Below are 19,663 nucleotides of genomic sequence, written 5' to 3'. Positions count from 1 at the left end.
ATCTTCTTTTTGATACACAATGATGGAAGAATATCTGATGTTCATTGCAGTGGTGTTCACAAATACTTTGAGGCTTTTGCTCTATGTTTTGGTAAAGATAGATTTTGATGCAATATAAGAAACTTGAATTTAAACATGTATTATAATTCATCATTATATCACTATAACACTACGATATTGATTATCTTATGATAAAATGCTTAACTGAGACCGCATTTATGTAGATTAATATAAAACCAATATCCCTACATAAAATGAAAGATTGTCCATTCAACCCACACAAAAAAGACTTTTGTATAAAGGCAGAAGAAATTCAAAAGGCGTTACATAAGGCAGAGGAATACAATAAAACCACAGTGGAGAGGGAAAATATAATACATAAAAATAGAAAACAAATTTGGTACAAATAGACAAATAAGCACAGACAAGAAATACAGTCTCAGTATTAAGTTGCACCAATAAAAAATATGCAGTGGAAAAATCAAAGGGACAGGAGAACAGGAGAGATTTTAATTTAAATGTGAAATTCACTAAAGTTTGGGCACATTGAAGACAGTCGAGCAGAATAGCAGCTAAAAAGCTTAGAGGCTTGTTAGGGTTCTTTTTCTGGCATATCCGCTATGTATTTTTGCTCAAGGGCCTTAAGTGAGCGGCACTTTAAAATAAGTTTTATAACTAATTGTAAGCCAATGGGCTCAGTTTGACTGTTTCTTATTAGAACTATGGCAGCAGCATATTGAATGTAATGCAGTCGTGTAACAGCCTTTTTGGGACGACAAAAGATGAGAGACTTGTTCTATAGTCTTTAGTTAATCCTATACTACATTTAACCAAAACTGGATTACCAGCCAACTGCCCTGTGTCCTTACTCCCAGGGGCCAGTAAAAGCCCCATATTCACAGTGGAGATTGCTTTGTAATTTGATGAATTGTAAATATATAATATATAGGAATATATATAGGAAATATATAGGAATATGCACTACTAAAGTTAAATTTCAAATGACATGGTGATGGCCTTAAGGTGAGTCCTGATTCATTGGCTTATCTTGAGGTCCTGACTTGAAGAGTTTGTCTCAAAATGTAGTTTTAGGACCATGATTACCTCAGCTGATACCATGCCTATTGCACATAGTGCATGAATTGAAATTTGTGTTTAATCGAGTTACCACGCAGTAAACCTGGGACTATGTAATATTCCAGCATGGGAATAATGTACACAAAGCACAGAGAGTGGGAGGAACAGGAGGTTAATAGAGGCCCAGTAGACAGTGTTTGCCCCATGGCTCAAAGCAGGTTAAAGTACAACAATAATACTCTCTGCTTTAAGTATTATCAGAAAAATGTACATAAAGGAGCTCTCATGGTGCAGCAGAATGGCCGCTGTCAGAATTATTGCACATTGGCTGTACTAGATATTAGCTTTAGCAGTGATTTTAATGTTTCAGTATTCTGTCAGACGAATGCAATGCAAAGGCGTGTAAAGAAAATCCAATCCAATATTTTTCTCAGAAATGTAGAATTACAGGGAGCAAAAATAGAAGTACCTCCAAATGTACTTTCCAGCACTGATCCGGCCACTCACACACTCTGATTTTTTTTTTTTTGGGGGGGGTAATTAGGCCAATTCTGCTGACAGGAAGAACACACCATGTCAAAACTACATGTCCCTATGTCTTATCCCCAGACATATTTAAGTGGCACCACTATAATAGATGCCTACTACTGCTCTATCAAAGGCCTCAGTCTCAAGGCCTTCGGATATGGCCTGGGTATTCTTTCTTTTCCTCTTACATTAAAGGGGGAGCTGTGCCTTTAACTGCAAACTGTGCTCGCTTAAACGTTATTTCGCGAGATTTGCTTGGCGCCGCGACCTCATGTGAGACACCTCCTGCGCGAGCCAGTCCGACGTTGCCTCTGCAGAGGAAAACGCAATGGAGCCCTGAACATTTTTTTTTGTTCATTTATATCTCCTTTAACCCCCTGGAAAACAACACCCGTATCCAAATACTGCTCTACCCGCTGTTTATTTGAAGCGTAACAGGGCGGTGCAACGATGTGGATCCAGGTTCGTACTATAGACGGAAAGGAGACGCGAACCGTTGAGGATCTTTCTAGATTGACCAAAATTGAGATTTTACGGTTGAAAATACAGGATATCTTCAATGTAAGCCCGCGACAGCAGCGCCTGTTCTACAGAGGGAAGCAGGTAAACCTATTTCTTTATGTCACCCCGTTATGCAACAGTCGGTTTTTTGGTGCTTTGGCAAAGGGTTTGGTGCTGGTGAGTGAGTGGTCTTCTTGGTGTTGTAGCCGTTTTCGGACCCATGCGAGCTTCCTGTTTTGATAGGAATTCGCCAATAGTTCTTGCGCAAGAGCCCGGTGTACGTGGTGTGCCAGCCCCCCCAAGATAAAAAAAAATAATTATATATTACAAGAAATATGTGGTGTTACTATGGAGCTATATTACATTGTTTGGGTTGGCGGCTGAGGAGACCCGCATGCAACAAATGTCTCACCGCCGTAGACATGTTTGTTTACATTGCCGCGAGAGAGAGAAAGGAGAACATCGCCCTCTGTTTCCACATGTAGACAAAAGTAGTGCAGTGCAAACAAAACATGCCTGCATCGAGAGCACATGTTTAACCGAATTAACGGCAGCTTCGTGCACACGCGTAACAGCCCGGTGTCCATAAATGTCTATCTTAATTACGCATTTCTGTTTTTGCGTTTGTAACATGTGGCACCCGTAGCTCCTGGCTGCACTGAGCCCATTAGCGAGGCACCAGGCTCGTGCATGTGGTGTGTTTTGATGATGTTAATGGTTTTTTGAGGGAGGAGGGGACTCCACGTGCCCTGACATCTAAAAGCAGGAGTAGTTGTGTTTACACCTTGGCTGTATGCACACGGTACAGGGAGGACAGGCAGGGCTGACTGCTGTAAAGAGGCGCACCTGTCCTCTCATGGCCTGATCATTGGGTAGTAGTGTGTGCAAATACAGTACAACACAATTCAGATGTAACTCTACCCATATGAGGTAGATGGGTAACACTTTTTAGTTATCTTTGCTGATCCCATGCCACCCTATTTTGTTTGGGGTTACTACACTCTATACCTGTGTGGTTACATCAATAACACTGCCTTCATTTACTTACTGTAATTGGCTCAAGGGTTTTTACCTAAGCATTTTGTATCTACATAGAATTGTGTCATATTAGGATATTGTGATTCAACAGTTACAAGTTAACAAGTGTCAAATATTAAAGAACAAATACAGGTGGTTTTTATATTTCCTTTTGCAAAATACTAAAAAATGTAATGCGATCAACATAAATTAAACCTTTTATCATTGTTTGTAGACTTAATTTCAACATGATTGTCATTCTTCATACTACAATATGACTTAGATAATCCGTAATACAAGAAAACCAATAGTGCTCTGGAGAAAAAAAATGTGTTTGGGCATTTACTACAATGTCATTTTCTTTGAGAGGAAAATAGCTCAGAAACCACAATAATCGTTAATTAACCTAAATAAGACTAAAACTGTGTCTTTGGTTTTAAGGCTACTGCCAGGCAGAGATATTTAGTCACTGTCCTGGTGTGATGGCAATTCCACACACTGTTAAATCACGTTGTGTTAGAAATGTGAGCAGATGTCTGTGTAATATTATGAAATACCAGTTGGTGGGAAGAGAATGGTATAAAAACTGCAAGCTGCCATCCTGACATAGGCACATGTATATTTTGTATGTCGTGACGGATGGTTGCACATGCATCCTCAAAGCCTGCGGTTTTACTTTTTTGAACACACACAGGCATATTTTATGAGCTACCACACACACTTGCACTGTAACCACAACTGTTAAAGTAGTAGATGCAAACCAATATTTGGAAAATGTATATCCTGCAACCATAGACGTAGTGCTGTAGTATGACGAGAGTTCAGTCAGAACAGAAGACTATTATTCACTATTTTTGTTCTGTTTGTTCAAATATGTGAACATTCAGTATATAAAACGATCAAAATATAAAAGACAATCCAGAAACACTGACCCACTGTATCTTAATATGTATCCTGTGTGATAGATCGGTAAAAACCTTCCCTCTGCCAGCTGTGTTCTATCAGTAATAAGCAGAAGAGGCTCTGGCAGGACACTGGTGCCATAATTTACTTAGTATTTTAGCATAACATTACAAAGCTGATATTAACACAGTATGACTCAGCCGGGCAGATAAGCCCTCAGAAGCAAACGGCCTACATGATGTGTTGATCTCACATTGTTTACATTCAGTCACACTTGCCTTCTTTCATAGGTGTCAGGCAGTACTGTAGGCCAAGGAATTCCATTTTCAAGTTGTCCAGCCTACTTCCTGTTGTGTAATTGAATGATAATGAAGTCTCCCAACGTTCAACTCTGCATCAGAGAGGCAACAATGGGTTGACTTTATTCTCTACTCGTGTGCTGCATGTTCTGTACTGCAGGACAGAGAGAACGAAAATACTTCCAAGATCTGTTTCGAATGGTGAAGGAGAGATATTAATGCCTTGAATGCAATTGTATCTCTATAGGCTACAGCACCTTTTTCTTTTGTCAAAAATAATGGTTTAAGTGGCGAACCTAATAATAGTAAACCGTTATTATGGAAAGAATTGTGTGTGTGTGTTGTTTGCACCAGTGCCTCTGGATGTATTTTGCATGTTTTTACTAGTAAACAAATTCCATTGTTCTGTTCTAAAATCAACAAAAGCCCTATGCAACTTTAAAATACCTTCAGTGACAAAGCAAAACTGTTCTCTCAATTCAACAAATTCACCAAAACTCATAGCTGCATATGACACAATTTTCAATTAGCTTTATTAACAATTAAGTAGCTGTTATGTTGGGGTGGTCCTTGACTGCCGGAGCTGTGGTTGCAAAGGCTAGGCCCGTGTAGTAAATCCTGTGCTTCCTTCATTTCACTGGAAAATGAGTGGGGAGGGTTGATTAGGGGATTTCCATGTGTTAAGTAATGCAAGGAATGAACCAGTGACACGCAGCGTACACTAGCTAGTGCCCTTACATGCTTGGAGTGCTGCCTGCGCTCTGTTAGGATTTAGACTTGTAGCAGAATAACTCAGTCTAATTCCTTTTCAAAATGGCGTCTTGTTTTTCCCCCCAGCTCACTGCGCACGCTGCCTCGCCAGTTCAAAGTCATGCTTGCCCTTCAGTCGGAAGGGTCTCGAGCCAGCAGCCACACAACTTTGCCTCAGTGTTTTTTTAATGGGTTTTTCAATATGCCTGTGCACTCATTGCGTCTCTGTTTCACTTTGAAAAACAACATCTCATGTCACTCACATTTCACGAGCAGACTCGCACACACACACCTTTCACTGTCCGTGCAGCCTTTCTGCTCAACGCCCACACTCACTTTTGCAGTAGACTTCTCATTTACTAATTAAAAAAAAACGGTTTGGCCTGTTTATCAAGTGGTTTAAAGCTAAGCTTGTATTTGTCCATGTGCTTCAAATATAAGGCTGTAGTTCACTGGTGTTTTTTTTTTCTACTGAGGCAGCAACATGTTTCATGTTGAAATAGTTGGGCTGTCGTCCACTGTTAGCTGTTGCCTATTGTTGGGCTGTAGGAACGCTTTATTGGCTTGCCCTCTTTTACAGACTGTTGCAGTGACCTAGATATCGTTACAATTTGATTATACATACATTGATGTTGTGGCTCCTCGATTGATGGGTTTTCGTTGGGTATTGCTAAGCTGTAGAATTTCATAGAGAATTTTAGGGGGAGCAGAGTTTTGCTGCAGCCATGCATGTAAACAGTCACACCCTTCTTCGACAGATAGGCTGGACAAAGAGCAAAGACAAAGAGAGGCACTCAACCTAGACTACAACTGCAGGCTTCCTAACACTCCCACATGTTTTCATAGTTTCGCCACTCATTCTCATAGTAGCTTTAGCTCAGTTAGTGGACAAATGTCCTACCTGTTTACTGCCAGCTCTTGTGTGTATTGTAAATGGTAGGGTTTCCCCTACTGTTTTTAAGCTCAGATTACCAGAGGGCTGCCCAGGTTATTATACTGCTAACTGTCTCATGTTTCTTGGGTTTAGGTTTTCTTATGTCATTAATGGCACATGTTTGCAGCTAATAAACATAGTCTGTGATCTAAATATAAACATAGAGATTGACTCATAATTATGTCACACTCAGGTTAGTCTGTCAGTATAATTATACTGACTAACACAACAGTCTACAGTATGTGATGAATACTTTCTGATAACAATAGAGGGTTGTTTACACAGTATACAACCATTCTCAATTATGAGCATAAATAAGAATTTCATACAGTAAATTGCATTTATACTCACTATTATGTCTTACTTCTTAATGACAAAGTATCAAACAACGAATACATTAAAACATATAAAATGTGTGGAAAAGGCTGTGAAATGAGCATGTACAGATTCCTGCCATAGCACTCAAGTAGAGTGGTAGATCCCAAGAAATCTTGGATATATTTTAAAAAACAAAAATCCAATTTAAGGAATTTTCCCCAACTTAGCTGAAAAGTGTTTTAGCTGTTTCACTATTTAACGAATGGGGGCAAGATGAAAAATTGCCAAAGTGGAACACTGCTTCTGCATCACAGTTAAACATTTTCCTTTTGTACAGTGGTACAAGCTTGGTGTAGGAGCTAAAATAAAGAGAAGAAAAGAGCTGCAAACGAGAGCAAAAAAACAACCTTTGTCACCTTTCCAGGTATTTCTTGCTAATTAGCGGTGAGCATTTTTGGTACGGGATTGAATGACTGTTGGCAGAATGAGGGATAAAAGATCAAAGATGGAACCTTGGTAGATGGCAGACACACAGACACACCCCATGTCATTGTTTTTGGAAATATGACCCATTTTTCTCAGCTCTTTGCAAAGACGGCCTGCGGGCGGAAACAAGGGTGAAGAAGAGGCTGTGTAGGAGTAAGGGGTTTGGATGGCCTGCCTGAGCAAAAGAGGCAGATTTTTGCTCAGCTATGAAATTCCTTCTCCACCACCAGTGTGTGTGTGTCCAGGTTGGATCTCGCACCTTTTTAAACCACTTCTTAGAACTAGGGACCGATGTTAAATGGCCCACCATGATTAGTCTTTCAATTTGGTTTCACCTTTACTTAATGGGTTAATGTATTCGGTCACTGCTATGCAGGCATAGATACTAAGTAGGCGATGCTATAATTTCAAAATGGTTTCTGCATTAAGAGCTTTTAAAGTCTTACAGTAAGATACTGTGTGACAGCATGTTGGCACAATAATTAAATTTAATGTAATATTACAGCCAAATCTCCCCCCACCTGCAGTTTCTGCTCTATAATAGGTATTATTTGGTGTAGATTTATTATAATATTAACATATGTTCCATCATTGATATTAGATGAGATGAGAACAGGCAGAATGAGGTATAAACATTTATCTCTGTCTACATGTTCAGTATGTTTTTACAGTATCCTAGCAGCCACAGGTCTTTCTCTTGTCTTTGTTTGAGGTTCTTTCTGACACCGTACTTTAGTGCCGGTTACAATAACAAATTAGTCTTTGAAAGACTGCCTGTCGAAATGCAACAGAGAAATTAGCTTTGTGGAGAGGTGTTAATTTTATTCCACTCAACAATTTGATACACATGCACGCACACACACACACACGCACACACACACACACACACACACACACACACACACACACACACACACACACACACACACACACACACACAGCGTTGCCATGCCAAGGATTTTTGACTCTGATTTGTTCAAGCCTTTTGAGAAATCTTCAAGTCGAGTGTCTCTGGTTTGTCTAAGGCTTTGTTATGATATGTGCTCAGGACAGACGTCTCCCTCTACAACACTGAACAACATTTCACTGAGTCACATAATGAATATATCAGAAGCAGTTTTTTAATTATTCTGCATTATTTATAATGAAGGAGAAATGTCACATCCTTGATGATGGTATTCGTCCTACATGGTAGAGATAGTCAACGTGCCAATATTTCTGTCAAAGAGAATTTCGCCTCCATGAGTATATGAAGATTTTTTTTTTCTAACATTGCCTGTTCTTTGTTTTAAGGATTCTTCAGCTGGTTATTACTGATGTCAGGGCTGTAACACCTCACAGTGAGAGGCTGATCACACAATGAAGTCGCTGTGGAAAGCGGCTACAGCTTAGATATTATTTATGAGGTTTGGTGCGGTGCATGAAATTCTACTGTATGTTGTTCTGATACTCAGGTCTGTCTGCGCAATTCTCTGCCCATCTATCCAGTACTTCTTAACAGTGAGGCTGCCTGCCGCAGGTCCTACCAGCAATCCTATTGTGCGTGTGTAGGATGTTTTCTGTTACTGTGTATGTTTTCCTTTCTTTTCTTATTGCAAAATAACTCAAGACAGAGGAGGATAGGCAATTACTGAGACTGAATCAAAGACAAGAGTTTAGGCAGGGAGACAGACAGACAGACAAAGAAATGCTGAGATAGATTACCACAGAAAGACAAAGACGGACAGACAGGTGAGTATAGCAACCACTGTATGGCTGTGTTTGCACCACTGCTCCTCTGATCTAAATTTCATGAGACTATTAAGAAGAGGGAGGGATGGGGAAATTGCGCTTGCTCCCTCTACCGCTCTCTCCTGCTACGCCTCCGACTGCTCTCCTCCTCGCTGTCAAATAACGAAGAAGAGAAGGGTAGCGCGAGTGAGAGTGGCGGCCATGCTCATCTCTCCAGTACAATGGGCTTGTGGGGTTGAGGGCTGAAATGAATAGCTGATGTCTGTAATGAGTTTGCGTGTCGCCATAATCTCCATTCCTAAGACAGTAGCTGCACTGTATACTTAACAGTAGATCGGTTTTGGTAGAAGAGTAAATATGGCTTTCTAATGGGCCCTCATCATAATTTTTTTTTCTCCCAAGACCATGTTTTTCTTTTTTTTTTTTTTTCTTTTTTTTTTAAGAGAGAGAGAGAATCATTTTCGGATGCCCATAAGCCGCGCTGCCTGACAGGGTTGTGCTGGTGGTGGTGGTGGATTGGTGTCGACAGAGATTGTATACATGATTCAGGTTCATTGGGGTGCGGTGGGGGGGGGTCTGGTTTGGTTGTCATAGCAACTCAGTCATTGCTTTCCCCCGCTACGTCTACTATCACTTAAATTCATGCATTCATTTTATTTATTTCTTCTTCTTTTTATTTCCAGTAGAAAACCAGTGTGGGATATATGTGAGTGGAGCTGCAGTTCAGCATCCATTTCTATCGGACTGGATATGTAAGCGCACACAAATGTGGCCAGTCAGTAGTGCCATGTAACTGCTTACCAGTCATGCCAGTCGTGCTAATGGTTCCAATGTTTTTCCTCCCTTTTTTTTTGAGACTGAAAACAAAGCTGAATCGGTTGAGCGGTTCACTTTGTTGTACAGTTATACGCATTTAATCACTTGCTAAACATTGGCTCATTTGAGAACAGAGAACAGATGTTGTTGCTGCGGACTCTGAAGCAACATCCTTAAATACATTAATATGTATGTATAATACACCAGTGGTGTGTTTAAAAGCATATAGATTTAGCAAAGTGCCGTATGTGTATTTGAATGTCGGCATGCTGTTGAGTACCGTAACAATACATAGTTGTTTTCTCTCACTGTGCTCAATGTTGTCTTCTGTCTTGTGTGTTCTTTGTTTGTCCTTGACAAGCAGCAGAGTGTATTTGTCTGAGGGCACTCTGTGGTGCAGTGGTGTTCATTTCATATCACACGGATGTCTATTAGGAAAGAAATTTGGGACAGTGTTTATTGACATTTGTGCAGTTTAAATACACCATTTTTGGGGAAATTTAAAGATGAATTATTAAAGTGATTTGTCAAAAACAAACAAAAACATTCTCTTGTTTGAGCTTTTCAATGTGAACTAAATACCTTTTGACGTTTATGACATTTTGTGGACTAGATGATTAAAACATATATTTTATTGAATGATGAAAATAACACAATACACAATTATGAGTTTTTGCATCTGTGCCCATTTATATATGTTAATAGCTTTTTTTATTTTTATATTTTTAGATGGAAGATGGCCAGACACTGTTTGACTACAATGTGGGTCTCAACGACATCGTCCAGCTGCTGATTCGCTCACAGACTGATCCTCCAGACAGCCCCACCAACAAGGACTCCTCCGGTGTTGCCTGTAGTTCAGCTCCTCCCCCTGACCCCAGGTCGGACAGCCACAACTCCCCAGCTCCTGGTTCCCCTGCTGCTATGGAAACCTCCACCAATATAGACAATGACAGCAGCAGCGTCACTACCAGCACTGTTAACGAAACCAAGCCGGACACCAGCGCTACCAGTAACTCAGCCAGTACCAAAAATGGGTTCAAGTCCTCCAGCCCGGCACGGGACACCCAGCCCCCCACATCCAGCAGAAACACACTAGCCGACCCAGGAATCGGTGTGTATAAGGTAAGGTTCAGTTCCATTTAGTGTAGCAGAACCTTTCCGGGGAGCCAGCATGCAGCATGTACTATTTCATGTCAAAATGGCTGCTGTCAAAAAGATGCAAGATTTTGCATGAAACTGACTGGTCTGCCTCATAATAAATTACAGAGCATTTAATACACGCCAAGCCGCTGCCAGAAGTTCTTGGGCACTCTTTTTCGTATGGATGTCAAATTAAATTATGAACCAAATGTATCTCGTGCTCCACTGCTATTGAAACTTCTAAACCACCTTGTAAATATAAAGTCCATGTAAATTCTGTTTTAAATGTTAACGTAATTTGACATAATTTAGCTTGAATGAAACAAGGAGTGTGCATGCTTCTGCAGGTTTTGTACTTTAATATGCCTTCCTAGAGTTGTATTTAATACTATAGCAGTTTGTGCTTTTTTATTGCCCTGCGCTGTTGTACCTCACACTGCTTAGATACAGTATTCCAGCCAAAACGTCCCGAGCCTGTTTGTATTTATGTGTCCTTGTGTGGGAGCGCATGTGTTGGTGCCAAATGTATCTGTCCATTCTCACTATTTCAGTGCTCTGTCTTTAGGTCTGATGCCCTGAATGCTTTTAATGTATTAGGACTAATGACATGCACACAAGCATGTGGCTGACCTTGCCAGGGACGCACATGCCAAACCACACATAAGAAACAGGTCATTGCAACGCTGTCACTAACCAACTTATAGATTATAAATAGACTACAGTCAAAACCCGTACGTTGGTACGTTGGTACGTTGACTCCACTCTACTACTGTACTACTGAGCTTTGCTGGCTGGCTGACCCACATGTCTGAGAATTATTTGTGTGGGACTGGACTCATTTTTATGCCAAAAGTCAAAACCAGCATGCAGGAAGATCAATATTGAAACTAAGTTGTGGAGTTGTAAATTGTGCTGAATTCACTGAATATTAAGGTCACATGCCTTTACAGGCTTAAAGCATTCTCTGCAGGCTCAGTGAATATGTGCTGTGGTTTTCCCAAATGACACATATCCAATCAGTGCCTTGGATGAAATGTAGTCAAGCATTTGACTCTGATGATGTGATGGATTTCTGAAAGTTGATTTTCATATTGGACTGACAACAAAAGTTGGCTACGCAGGGTAGGAAGAACATTTTTAAAAATCTGTTACTCTGTTTAATGCTCTCATTAAAAGCATATGATTCCTTTGTCTTTTTAAACAACATACAGATGGGATCAAAAGAGACCAGGTGTTATTTTTGTCTTTGTGTCTCCTCAGATTAACGAACTGGTGGACTGCAGAGACGTCAGCATCGGTGCCTGGTTTGAGGCCTGCATTGAAAATGTGACACGCGCTCCCAAAGGACAGATAACGCCCACCAAGGGCAAGGTGGGCCGGCCCCCAAAAAGGACTAATGGAAAGCTGGAGGTCGAGCAGGGACAGGCCCACGGCCAGGGCCAAACCACAGACAGTAACAGGAATAATGTTGTGTTAAACTCAGAGAGTAATGGAGCCTCAACCTCTCAGACAGACTCTACAGCAGAGAGCAAGGAGAGAGAAGAGGACGTAATTTACCACATTAAATATGACGAGTAAGTGACGGCTCATTTTTCTGGGGGAGAGTTCGTGCTGCAACTGAACTGATTTTGGTTGCAGTGATAACAAACACATCACCACGGGCTTTCATAAAGTGAAGATCTGAATTTTGCATTTTAGCAGACATCTGCACTGTGTCAGTGCGGCAGGCATTTTGGTCTGGCGAACAGAAATGTAAAATGCTGTTTCAGATTGGAATTTGCAGTGCTGTGGCTCAGATAGGATAGTGCGAGAGTGTGCCTTCTTCTTTGCATGTGCTGTGTTACAGCACAGCAGAAAATAGGGTTCTTGCTAATTATGCCAATGTGAAGAATGTATTTGCTCATGCTGCTGTTGTGTGGCACTCAAGATAAAAAATGTCCACCAAACATTAATACAGGGTGTGTGTATGATACTAGCGAGCATCCGTAACATCGGTTCGGTGTGTTGGGAATTGTAGCCTCTGCCTTCTCCTGGCAGTCCAGGGGACGGAGAGAGAGGGGGGGTTGTGTAGTTGATGCTACAATTTGGACTCTATCTCTTGCGCTCTCCTTTTCCAGCAAATTCATTCAGAAGCCCATGTTTCCATGGTAACTCATGAGTTCTCAGGAGCATTACTTCTTTGCTTGCCTCCTTCAGCTTTGTCTGTAATTGCTGTGAACATGCCACCGGTGAGACATAGCCTCCTCGCTGCGTCTATCGTAGTGTGTGCCTGTGCATGTGTGCGTTTCTGTCACGGGATGTTATGCCAGAGAAACTCCCATCTAGGGTTGTTGAGCAGTAAATGTATGTTTTCTTTTAGGCAGACATTCCCATTTGACGTTCTGCAATCTTCCAAATCCCCGGTATTCTGCTTTTATTTGTTTCATCATTTGCAACGGGACAGGAGTGTTCCTGCAGGGGCAGTCCAATAATACACACCATATTGTGCCCCCCTTTTTAATGGTTTTAATTATTTATCTGTTTGTTTTCGCCTCATATTTCTCATTTGGTTTATTAGATAGTTGACAGTCAAGAGAGGCAGAGTAGGGAGCGAAAAGGAGACATGAATGACAACAAAGGTCCCATTTTTAAACCCAGGATGTCACAGTAATGTGTGATTTGCGTCTTCACCAACTGAGTCACGAATAAAACTCCCAATTTTGTGTGCTGCTGAGAACCCACAGCTACAAATGCAAAAGATCTAAATTGTCAGCTTTGCCTATTGCTAAATGCAAAGTATTCCTCTCTGCCCTGAGCGCCATTCCAGGTTTCTTCCATCATTTTGTTTGCCAGAGAAAAGTGGAGGGTGGGTAAGATTGCTCCGCCTTCCCACGAACACAGACACACACACACACACACACACACACACACACGCACACGCACTCTCTCCCCTTAAACACCTGCCCGCATAGTCTGAGAAAGAAAAACCAGCCCTGCAAAATGAACTGCCATGTTTTTGCATGAAGCCGTTCTGAACTGAGCATTTCTACAGAATGTAATGAGCCACAAAATCAAAGGGATATGTTGGGAGAATCTCCCCTCTTCTGCTCCCAGGAACCGAATAGTGTGTGTGTGTGTGTGTGTGTGTGTGTGTGTGTGTGTGTGTGTGTGTGTGTGTGTGTGTGTGTGTGTGTGTGTGTGTGTGTGTGTGTGTGTGTGTGTGTGTGTGTGTGTGTGTGTGTGTGTGGCTCCATAACAAGACACAGATATGGTTTCGTGGTTAAATCTTGGCTGAGCTCAGCATATGTTTAAGTCTCTCTTTGGAGAGAGTAACAAATATAGACATGAAATGGGCAAACAATTTATGTTCACGTAGCTTTCAAGTAGACCATTCTATTTGTTATATACAAATCAATCAAGGCATCCTTTTAATGGTACCTTAATGTTGTCATTTTAACCACCTCAATACCAATTCATTTGCCCAAGTTGATTGAAAAAAAGCATTCCCCATGACATATCACCTTTTGTGTTGTGGTTGGGTTGGCCAATAGGCTAAATGCATGTGAGATTGAATTTTGGGCAGATTTAAATAAACAAAAAAGTCCTTTGCCATATATATATATATATAAAAAAACTTGACGTGAGTGGTGTTCAGTTAGTTGCAATCTGCAACATTACCGCTAGATGCCACTGGCTCTTACACACTGGTCCTTTTAAATATGATGCAAATAATTAAATACCTTGAGTTTTCCGAATCTACATTATTGGAAGCATTGTCCTCACATGGAAGGCAATTTTACATGTCACAGCAGGAAAAGCTCAGGTGTAAATACTAAAATTGATCATGGCTGAATTAATTCCGTTTAGCTGTTTCAGTTTCGTGGTCCTGGTATTGTGCATGCTGGCTGACTGTCACACTGTCATGGCTTACTGGGAGACTTGAATATAATGGAGCCATTGTTAAGGTTATTAGTAACACCTGTGCTTTTCCTACAATGACAAGTCAGAATGTCTGTGGTGAAAAAGGTCTGTTCCCATCTGTAGCTCTGCACCTTGTGAGAAATCAAGCTTCTTTTTAATCAGGCTTGATATGAAGCTGTTTAAACTAAAAATGTGTGTTTTGGGAAGGTTTTGCTTAAAAGAGAGGCTTAGCCGCTTCTTAAATGGGCTTTGTCTATTAATTAGCAGGGATCAACATATGCAGTGGAAGAGATCTTATAGTGTCTTCAGCTGCGGCAGTTGGCCTGCCATTATCTGAGCACGGCTGCTACCTGAGTGCCGCCGAGAGTTTTATTTGCTGCAGTTTCTAATTTAGTAAGTGACAATGAAATGAGGATGAGATAGTGTAATTCCAGTTTCAGTTTAGTTTCTTTCTCACTCATCCACTCTCTTATTTCCTTTTTGAAAGCCATTGCTTGATTGTGGTACTGGAATACTAGATAGCAGACATCGGCTACAGTTATATTGGTAGGAGCATTTATGTTGATAATATGCTGTTTACTATACTACATTTAGGGGCATGTTTTCGGAGACTGTAATCTTTGACATTGTGCTTTATAGGCCCTTTTCCACAGAGGACATTTTGACCTGTCACACTATTAAAAGCACAGGTGTAATTATTGAAATTGATGGTGGTTGGATTCCATTTCGCTGTTTCTGTTGCATGCTGCATGCTCAGCCATCATTAATGTTCTCAATAACACCTGTGCTTTTTGGTAATGTGAGAGGTCACAATGTCTGCTGTGAAAAATACCTATTGGTCGCCTGCGTAAGACCCGTCCTCAGTACGTGCATATCTTTGTCACAACTGTATGACCACTATAGCGTTTATAACATCTTTTAAATGTTATATGGCGTATGTTTTTGTTTGTAGGAAAACAAAACCACCATCTATTATCTGTACCTGCTTATCCTTTGCACGATTGCAGGTGACGGGATTTAGTAAAAATTGGCGCGTCAGTGTGTTGCTTTATGTAATGCCTTTCGCTTACATGGATTTCGGAGAATTGGAGATTGGAGTGCGTTGGAGAGAGATCTCTGCTGTCACATTAGAATAACAAGATCCAGGTTGAAAATCGCGAGCAAATCGGCCCTTTTAATACCTGAAGTTGCCTTCTAATGTCTTGGCCATGACTGAACTTTAAAATTTCTCTTTTTTCAGATTAAAGTCATTTAGGTAAAAAAAATTTAAAAGTTGGAGCTTCATATTTTGGCCTCAATTACTAACAAAGCCAAGGTTAAGAGAGACTGCAGTCACTTTCCCTCACTACTGTGAAGCAATTATATGTAGCTTGTTTAGTGTCAAAGTGAGTTCTGACTCTGCTGCTTATCAGCAAATTGAGGATTTCTCATTTTCTCTGTTGCCTTTCTCCCTCTTTACAGGGACTTCAGCTCAGCACACAAAGCACTAATGATGGTTCATAACAGAGGAGACTGTAAGAGCCTTTCTATTGATAAGTCATGTTGTCTCAATTTCACAACTGATTAAATATGTTTCTCCATTTTGTTTAGGCACGCTATGCATTGATAAGAGTGTTGACACAACTTTGGGTTCTTGTTTACCTCATTTAAGTCTTTCTTTCTTCTTCCCACAACTCAAGGGAAAGTCACATTTTACACTTAATACCAGGCTTTGAGTCTAGCCGCTGTGAGAGCAAAGGCGTAGTCTGTTTAACTGTGCAGAGATTTGATGCTGCAAATGTTAGATTTCAAACCTTCAGATTTACAGTTCAGGTTCTTCTACAGCATGTTATACCAGCAGGTGGAATAACTCAAGCAGTGTTTCAGTTGAAATCACTGTATTGTGTTTCCAAAGTAGCCATTCATGTTTACGTGTAGCAGTTGTCCTGAAGAAGGAGCCTATGATACTTGTTTTACTTGTGAAGTGTATAATTCAGGTTTAAAAGTTTGGATGAAGTTATTTGAGAACTGCTTATATTTTGTATGGATGCCTCTAAAGATGTTTAGCTGCAGATAAACATGTCATTGTACTGCACATTGTAAGTGCTCAGGGGATTTGCCACATAAATACCCTCATTAGAGGGTAGAGAGCGTACATGCTTAAATGCAGTGCAGCAGGAGCACAAGAAGAGTCAGAGAGTCCATAAACTGACTTAGTAAACTCCATTATTCAGCAACATCTGCCATAAGATGACAACTACTGGTCATACAAAACCAGGTAAAGTTGTAGCATCAAAACCTCTAAGTGAATTTAATTGTGCAAGGGGGCATTTTATTGCTTGCTTTAATTCCGTAAGTGGGGTAATGTGGCATTTCTTTATTAAAGGTTACATAGTCACCCTTTGACATATTAAAATTGTCCACAAAAGGTTTTCTCTTGTTTTTGTTTGAATGATTTTGGAAGAGCTTGAAAGCAAAATCTTTAAATAAATCTTTAGAGAGTAGCTTCCATCAACCATGGGCAGCTGCATGAAGTACTGATGCCTCTTGTTGAATCACTGCCAAAATGTTTGAACAGGCGTCATTAGTGTTGTATGCAGAAATCTTGTCTTCTGGCCAAATCTGAATTGTCATAGTTTTTAAGTCTGTTTTTAGATGGGTAAAATTTAAGAATCTGAGGTAATAACATCATCAATAATTGTATATTAATACAAAATACATGCATGTTTTGTCAGATGCCAGAAAAAAAACCAGCACAGGCTTTCTAATGCATGTATCACATTGCAGGGCCAGTAAATTGATCTGAGAATGTGAACAGTCACCTTTGTCCATTAAGATGATTGTAGTTCATCCATTATTTTATTCTGTTGCCTTTTAATGTTTATGAAAGGAATGAAATCCTATTCTAGTCCTTTGGTCAGTGAAGGTCATTGTTTCTGTTCACACTGACAAAATGTAATTGTCTTTTTTCACATCACATCAGGCTTAGTAAGATATTTCAGCTAGCAATAATAATAATTTTATATTGTTCTATTTTTTTCCTAGTGCTTCTGTAGGTGAATGTTCATGTGTCTAAACTAGTGTACAACAGTACAGAGCGTGAGCTTGTGTGGTCTTATACTCGGGTGCTTCTGCTCCCCTTGTGTTGCTCCGTGTTCCCCTTCTGTTCATGCTGAGTCCCATTGTGCTGCTAGGTTGATATTCCCCTCCTGTGTGTGTGTGTGTGTGTGTGTGTGTGTGTGTGTGTGTGTGTGTGTGTGTGTGTGTGTGTGTGTGTGTGTGTATATGCATGTGCATTTTGGTGTGTGTCTGTGTGTGTTTGTGTTGCTAGTATTCACCCCCCTCACCCTACCCTACCCAAAACCTCAGTAATCCCTTGGGCCTAAAAAAGGAAATCCCTCCACTGTGCCCTGGCCTCCTCTTCCTGGGAGTACTCGCTGGTTGTGTGCTACAACTCTTACAGTCTGCCTCTGTAGACACTCTTCAGTCAATTTACAATGGCTTAAAATATGCAGCGTAGTCTTCTTAGTAATAAAGTAAAGCGTACGTATTGCATACTCTGAAATCTTAAAATGTCGGATATAATCATTTTAGCCTGAGCTCAACAGGCCATTGTTGGTTCTGTGTCAGTGCAGACTGTCTTGAGAAAGTACTCAGTTTAGGCTCCACTTTTCCTCAAAAACATACACATACACTGCTCGCTCATGCACACAATTCTCTACTTCCCCCTTCACCTCCCACTGTGTAAGTAGACCCGAGTGTGCATGCTGTTGTGCAGTTAAACTTCAGTGCTAACACATTGTTCGTCTGTAAGCGTAATTCCAACTATTGGCTAGCAAGCAACCTGTCAATTTATCTCTTGAGTTTGGCCCGATCCTTACAGTTAATGATGATTGGCAGGCAGGATACCTGCACAGTTAACCTCAATACCTCCACTCCAAGTTTGCTAGACAAAAAGACATTTCACACTTCTGCAGAGCGTCTTTTGGAAAAGGAGGAACATTGTTAATTGTTAAGTTAAGCTTCCCTTTCTTGCCAATAGTTAGATAATAGATGTGTTAGATGAGAAGGCTGATACCATTATCCTGTCTGTACGGTAAATATGAAGCTGCAGCTGGTTAGCTTAGCACAAAGACTTGAAAAAATGGGAAAACTGCCAGCTTGTAATGTAACAAAATATGCCTGCTAATGCCTCTGATGGTCGCTCGTTTGTTTAATACGTCCAAAAACTGAAGTGTAAAAACAACATGTTGTGGTTTTACAGGCAGTTATGTGTCAGACTATTCATTGGTCAGGTGGAGTAACTGTCTTGCCGTTGGTTGCCTGGCGGCCTGACCATAACGTCAAGAGGATAAAACTAGCATTGTTTTTAGAAAGTAAATGAGCAGGTTTGCCAAACTATTTCTTTAAAAGACTTGTCAAACAATCTGTGTGAGGTAAAAGGATTTTTGTGGTAGTGTTTATCCTTTATGTTTTAGAAGTGAAACTGAAACTAAGGCTTGGCAATATGCCCTAAAAATAAAATCTCAGATTTTTTCACACCACATCGGATTTATGATATTAATTAATTTATTTATTTATTTTTTTTGTTAAAAACAGTCCACTAAGACACCATATGTTTGGCCATGCTGTCTATCCCGGCTTTATAACATGCGCAGTTTTAAATCGTGTATGTATATATGTATATATATGTGTGTATATATATATATATATATATATATATATATATATATATTTTACTGTATAGTTTTAATTAAAACATAAAGTCAAATTAATCAACTTAATGAACTTTGAAAACAAAATACTGTATTAGGAGTGATGCCAAATATCTCTAGTTTCCCGAACTAATCAGATTCTCCAGTTCATTGTTGGTTAGACCCACCTCTGTATACTGTACTGTTGCTCATATCAAATAATATGATCTGTGTATTTAGTCCATCAGCTAAGATTGAGCCAAAGCTTTCAAACATCAAATATCTAAAAAAAAACTATGGATGGATTATTCAGCCTAATCCTGCCATTACTACATGTTTGTTTATCTTGGCTGTTAATCACCTTTAGTCACCTCACCTTTCCTCACGCTGCTGCTGAATGTGGCAGTGAGTGCAGCAGTTCCCAGAAATTATGCTCAGGATTAAGATAACTCAAGCTTGATTAAACCATACTGATGTTTCTCAGACAATTGACTTTGTCACTTGGGCACAGACAATATACAGTAAATACAAAGATGCTGCTATGGAGAATAATGATCATTTTCGGTTCCGTCCTCCTTCCTTAAAAC

General features: G+C 40.2%; 1 protein-coding gene across 2 annotated transcripts in view; it reads left to right on the top strand.

Moving 5' to 3' along the window:
* The window catches only part of LOC127371017 (E3 ubiquitin-protein ligase UHRF2), a 29,258-nt gene that overhangs the window by 1,125 nt on the left and 8,470 nt on the right, over positions 1-19,663 (top strand). Inside the window, exons 1-3 of one of the 2 annotated variants that reach the window (XM_051413567.1) lie at positions 1,874-2,208; positions 10,090-10,485; positions 11,764-12,077. In XM_051413567.1, the coding sequence (XP_051269527.1) occupies positions 2,056-2,208; positions 10,090-10,485; positions 11,764-12,077 (863 nt within the window). In that variant the 5' untranslated portion in view covers positions 1,874-2,055. Of the gene's footprint in view, positions 1-1,873; positions 2,209-10,089; positions 10,486-11,763; positions 12,078-19,663 lie in introns of those variants that run through there. The other variant, XM_051413568.1, reaches the window with a different exon arrangement.

This window comes from Dicentrarchus labrax, unplaced genomic scaffold (assembly GCF_905237075.1).
Source record: "Dicentrarchus labrax unplaced genomic scaffold, dlabrax2021, whole genome shotgun sequence".
NCBI lineage: Eukaryota > Metazoa > Chordata > Actinopteri > Moronidae > Dicentrarchus > Dicentrarchus labrax.
This window is presented reverse-complemented; position numbering and strand designations above follow the sequence as displayed.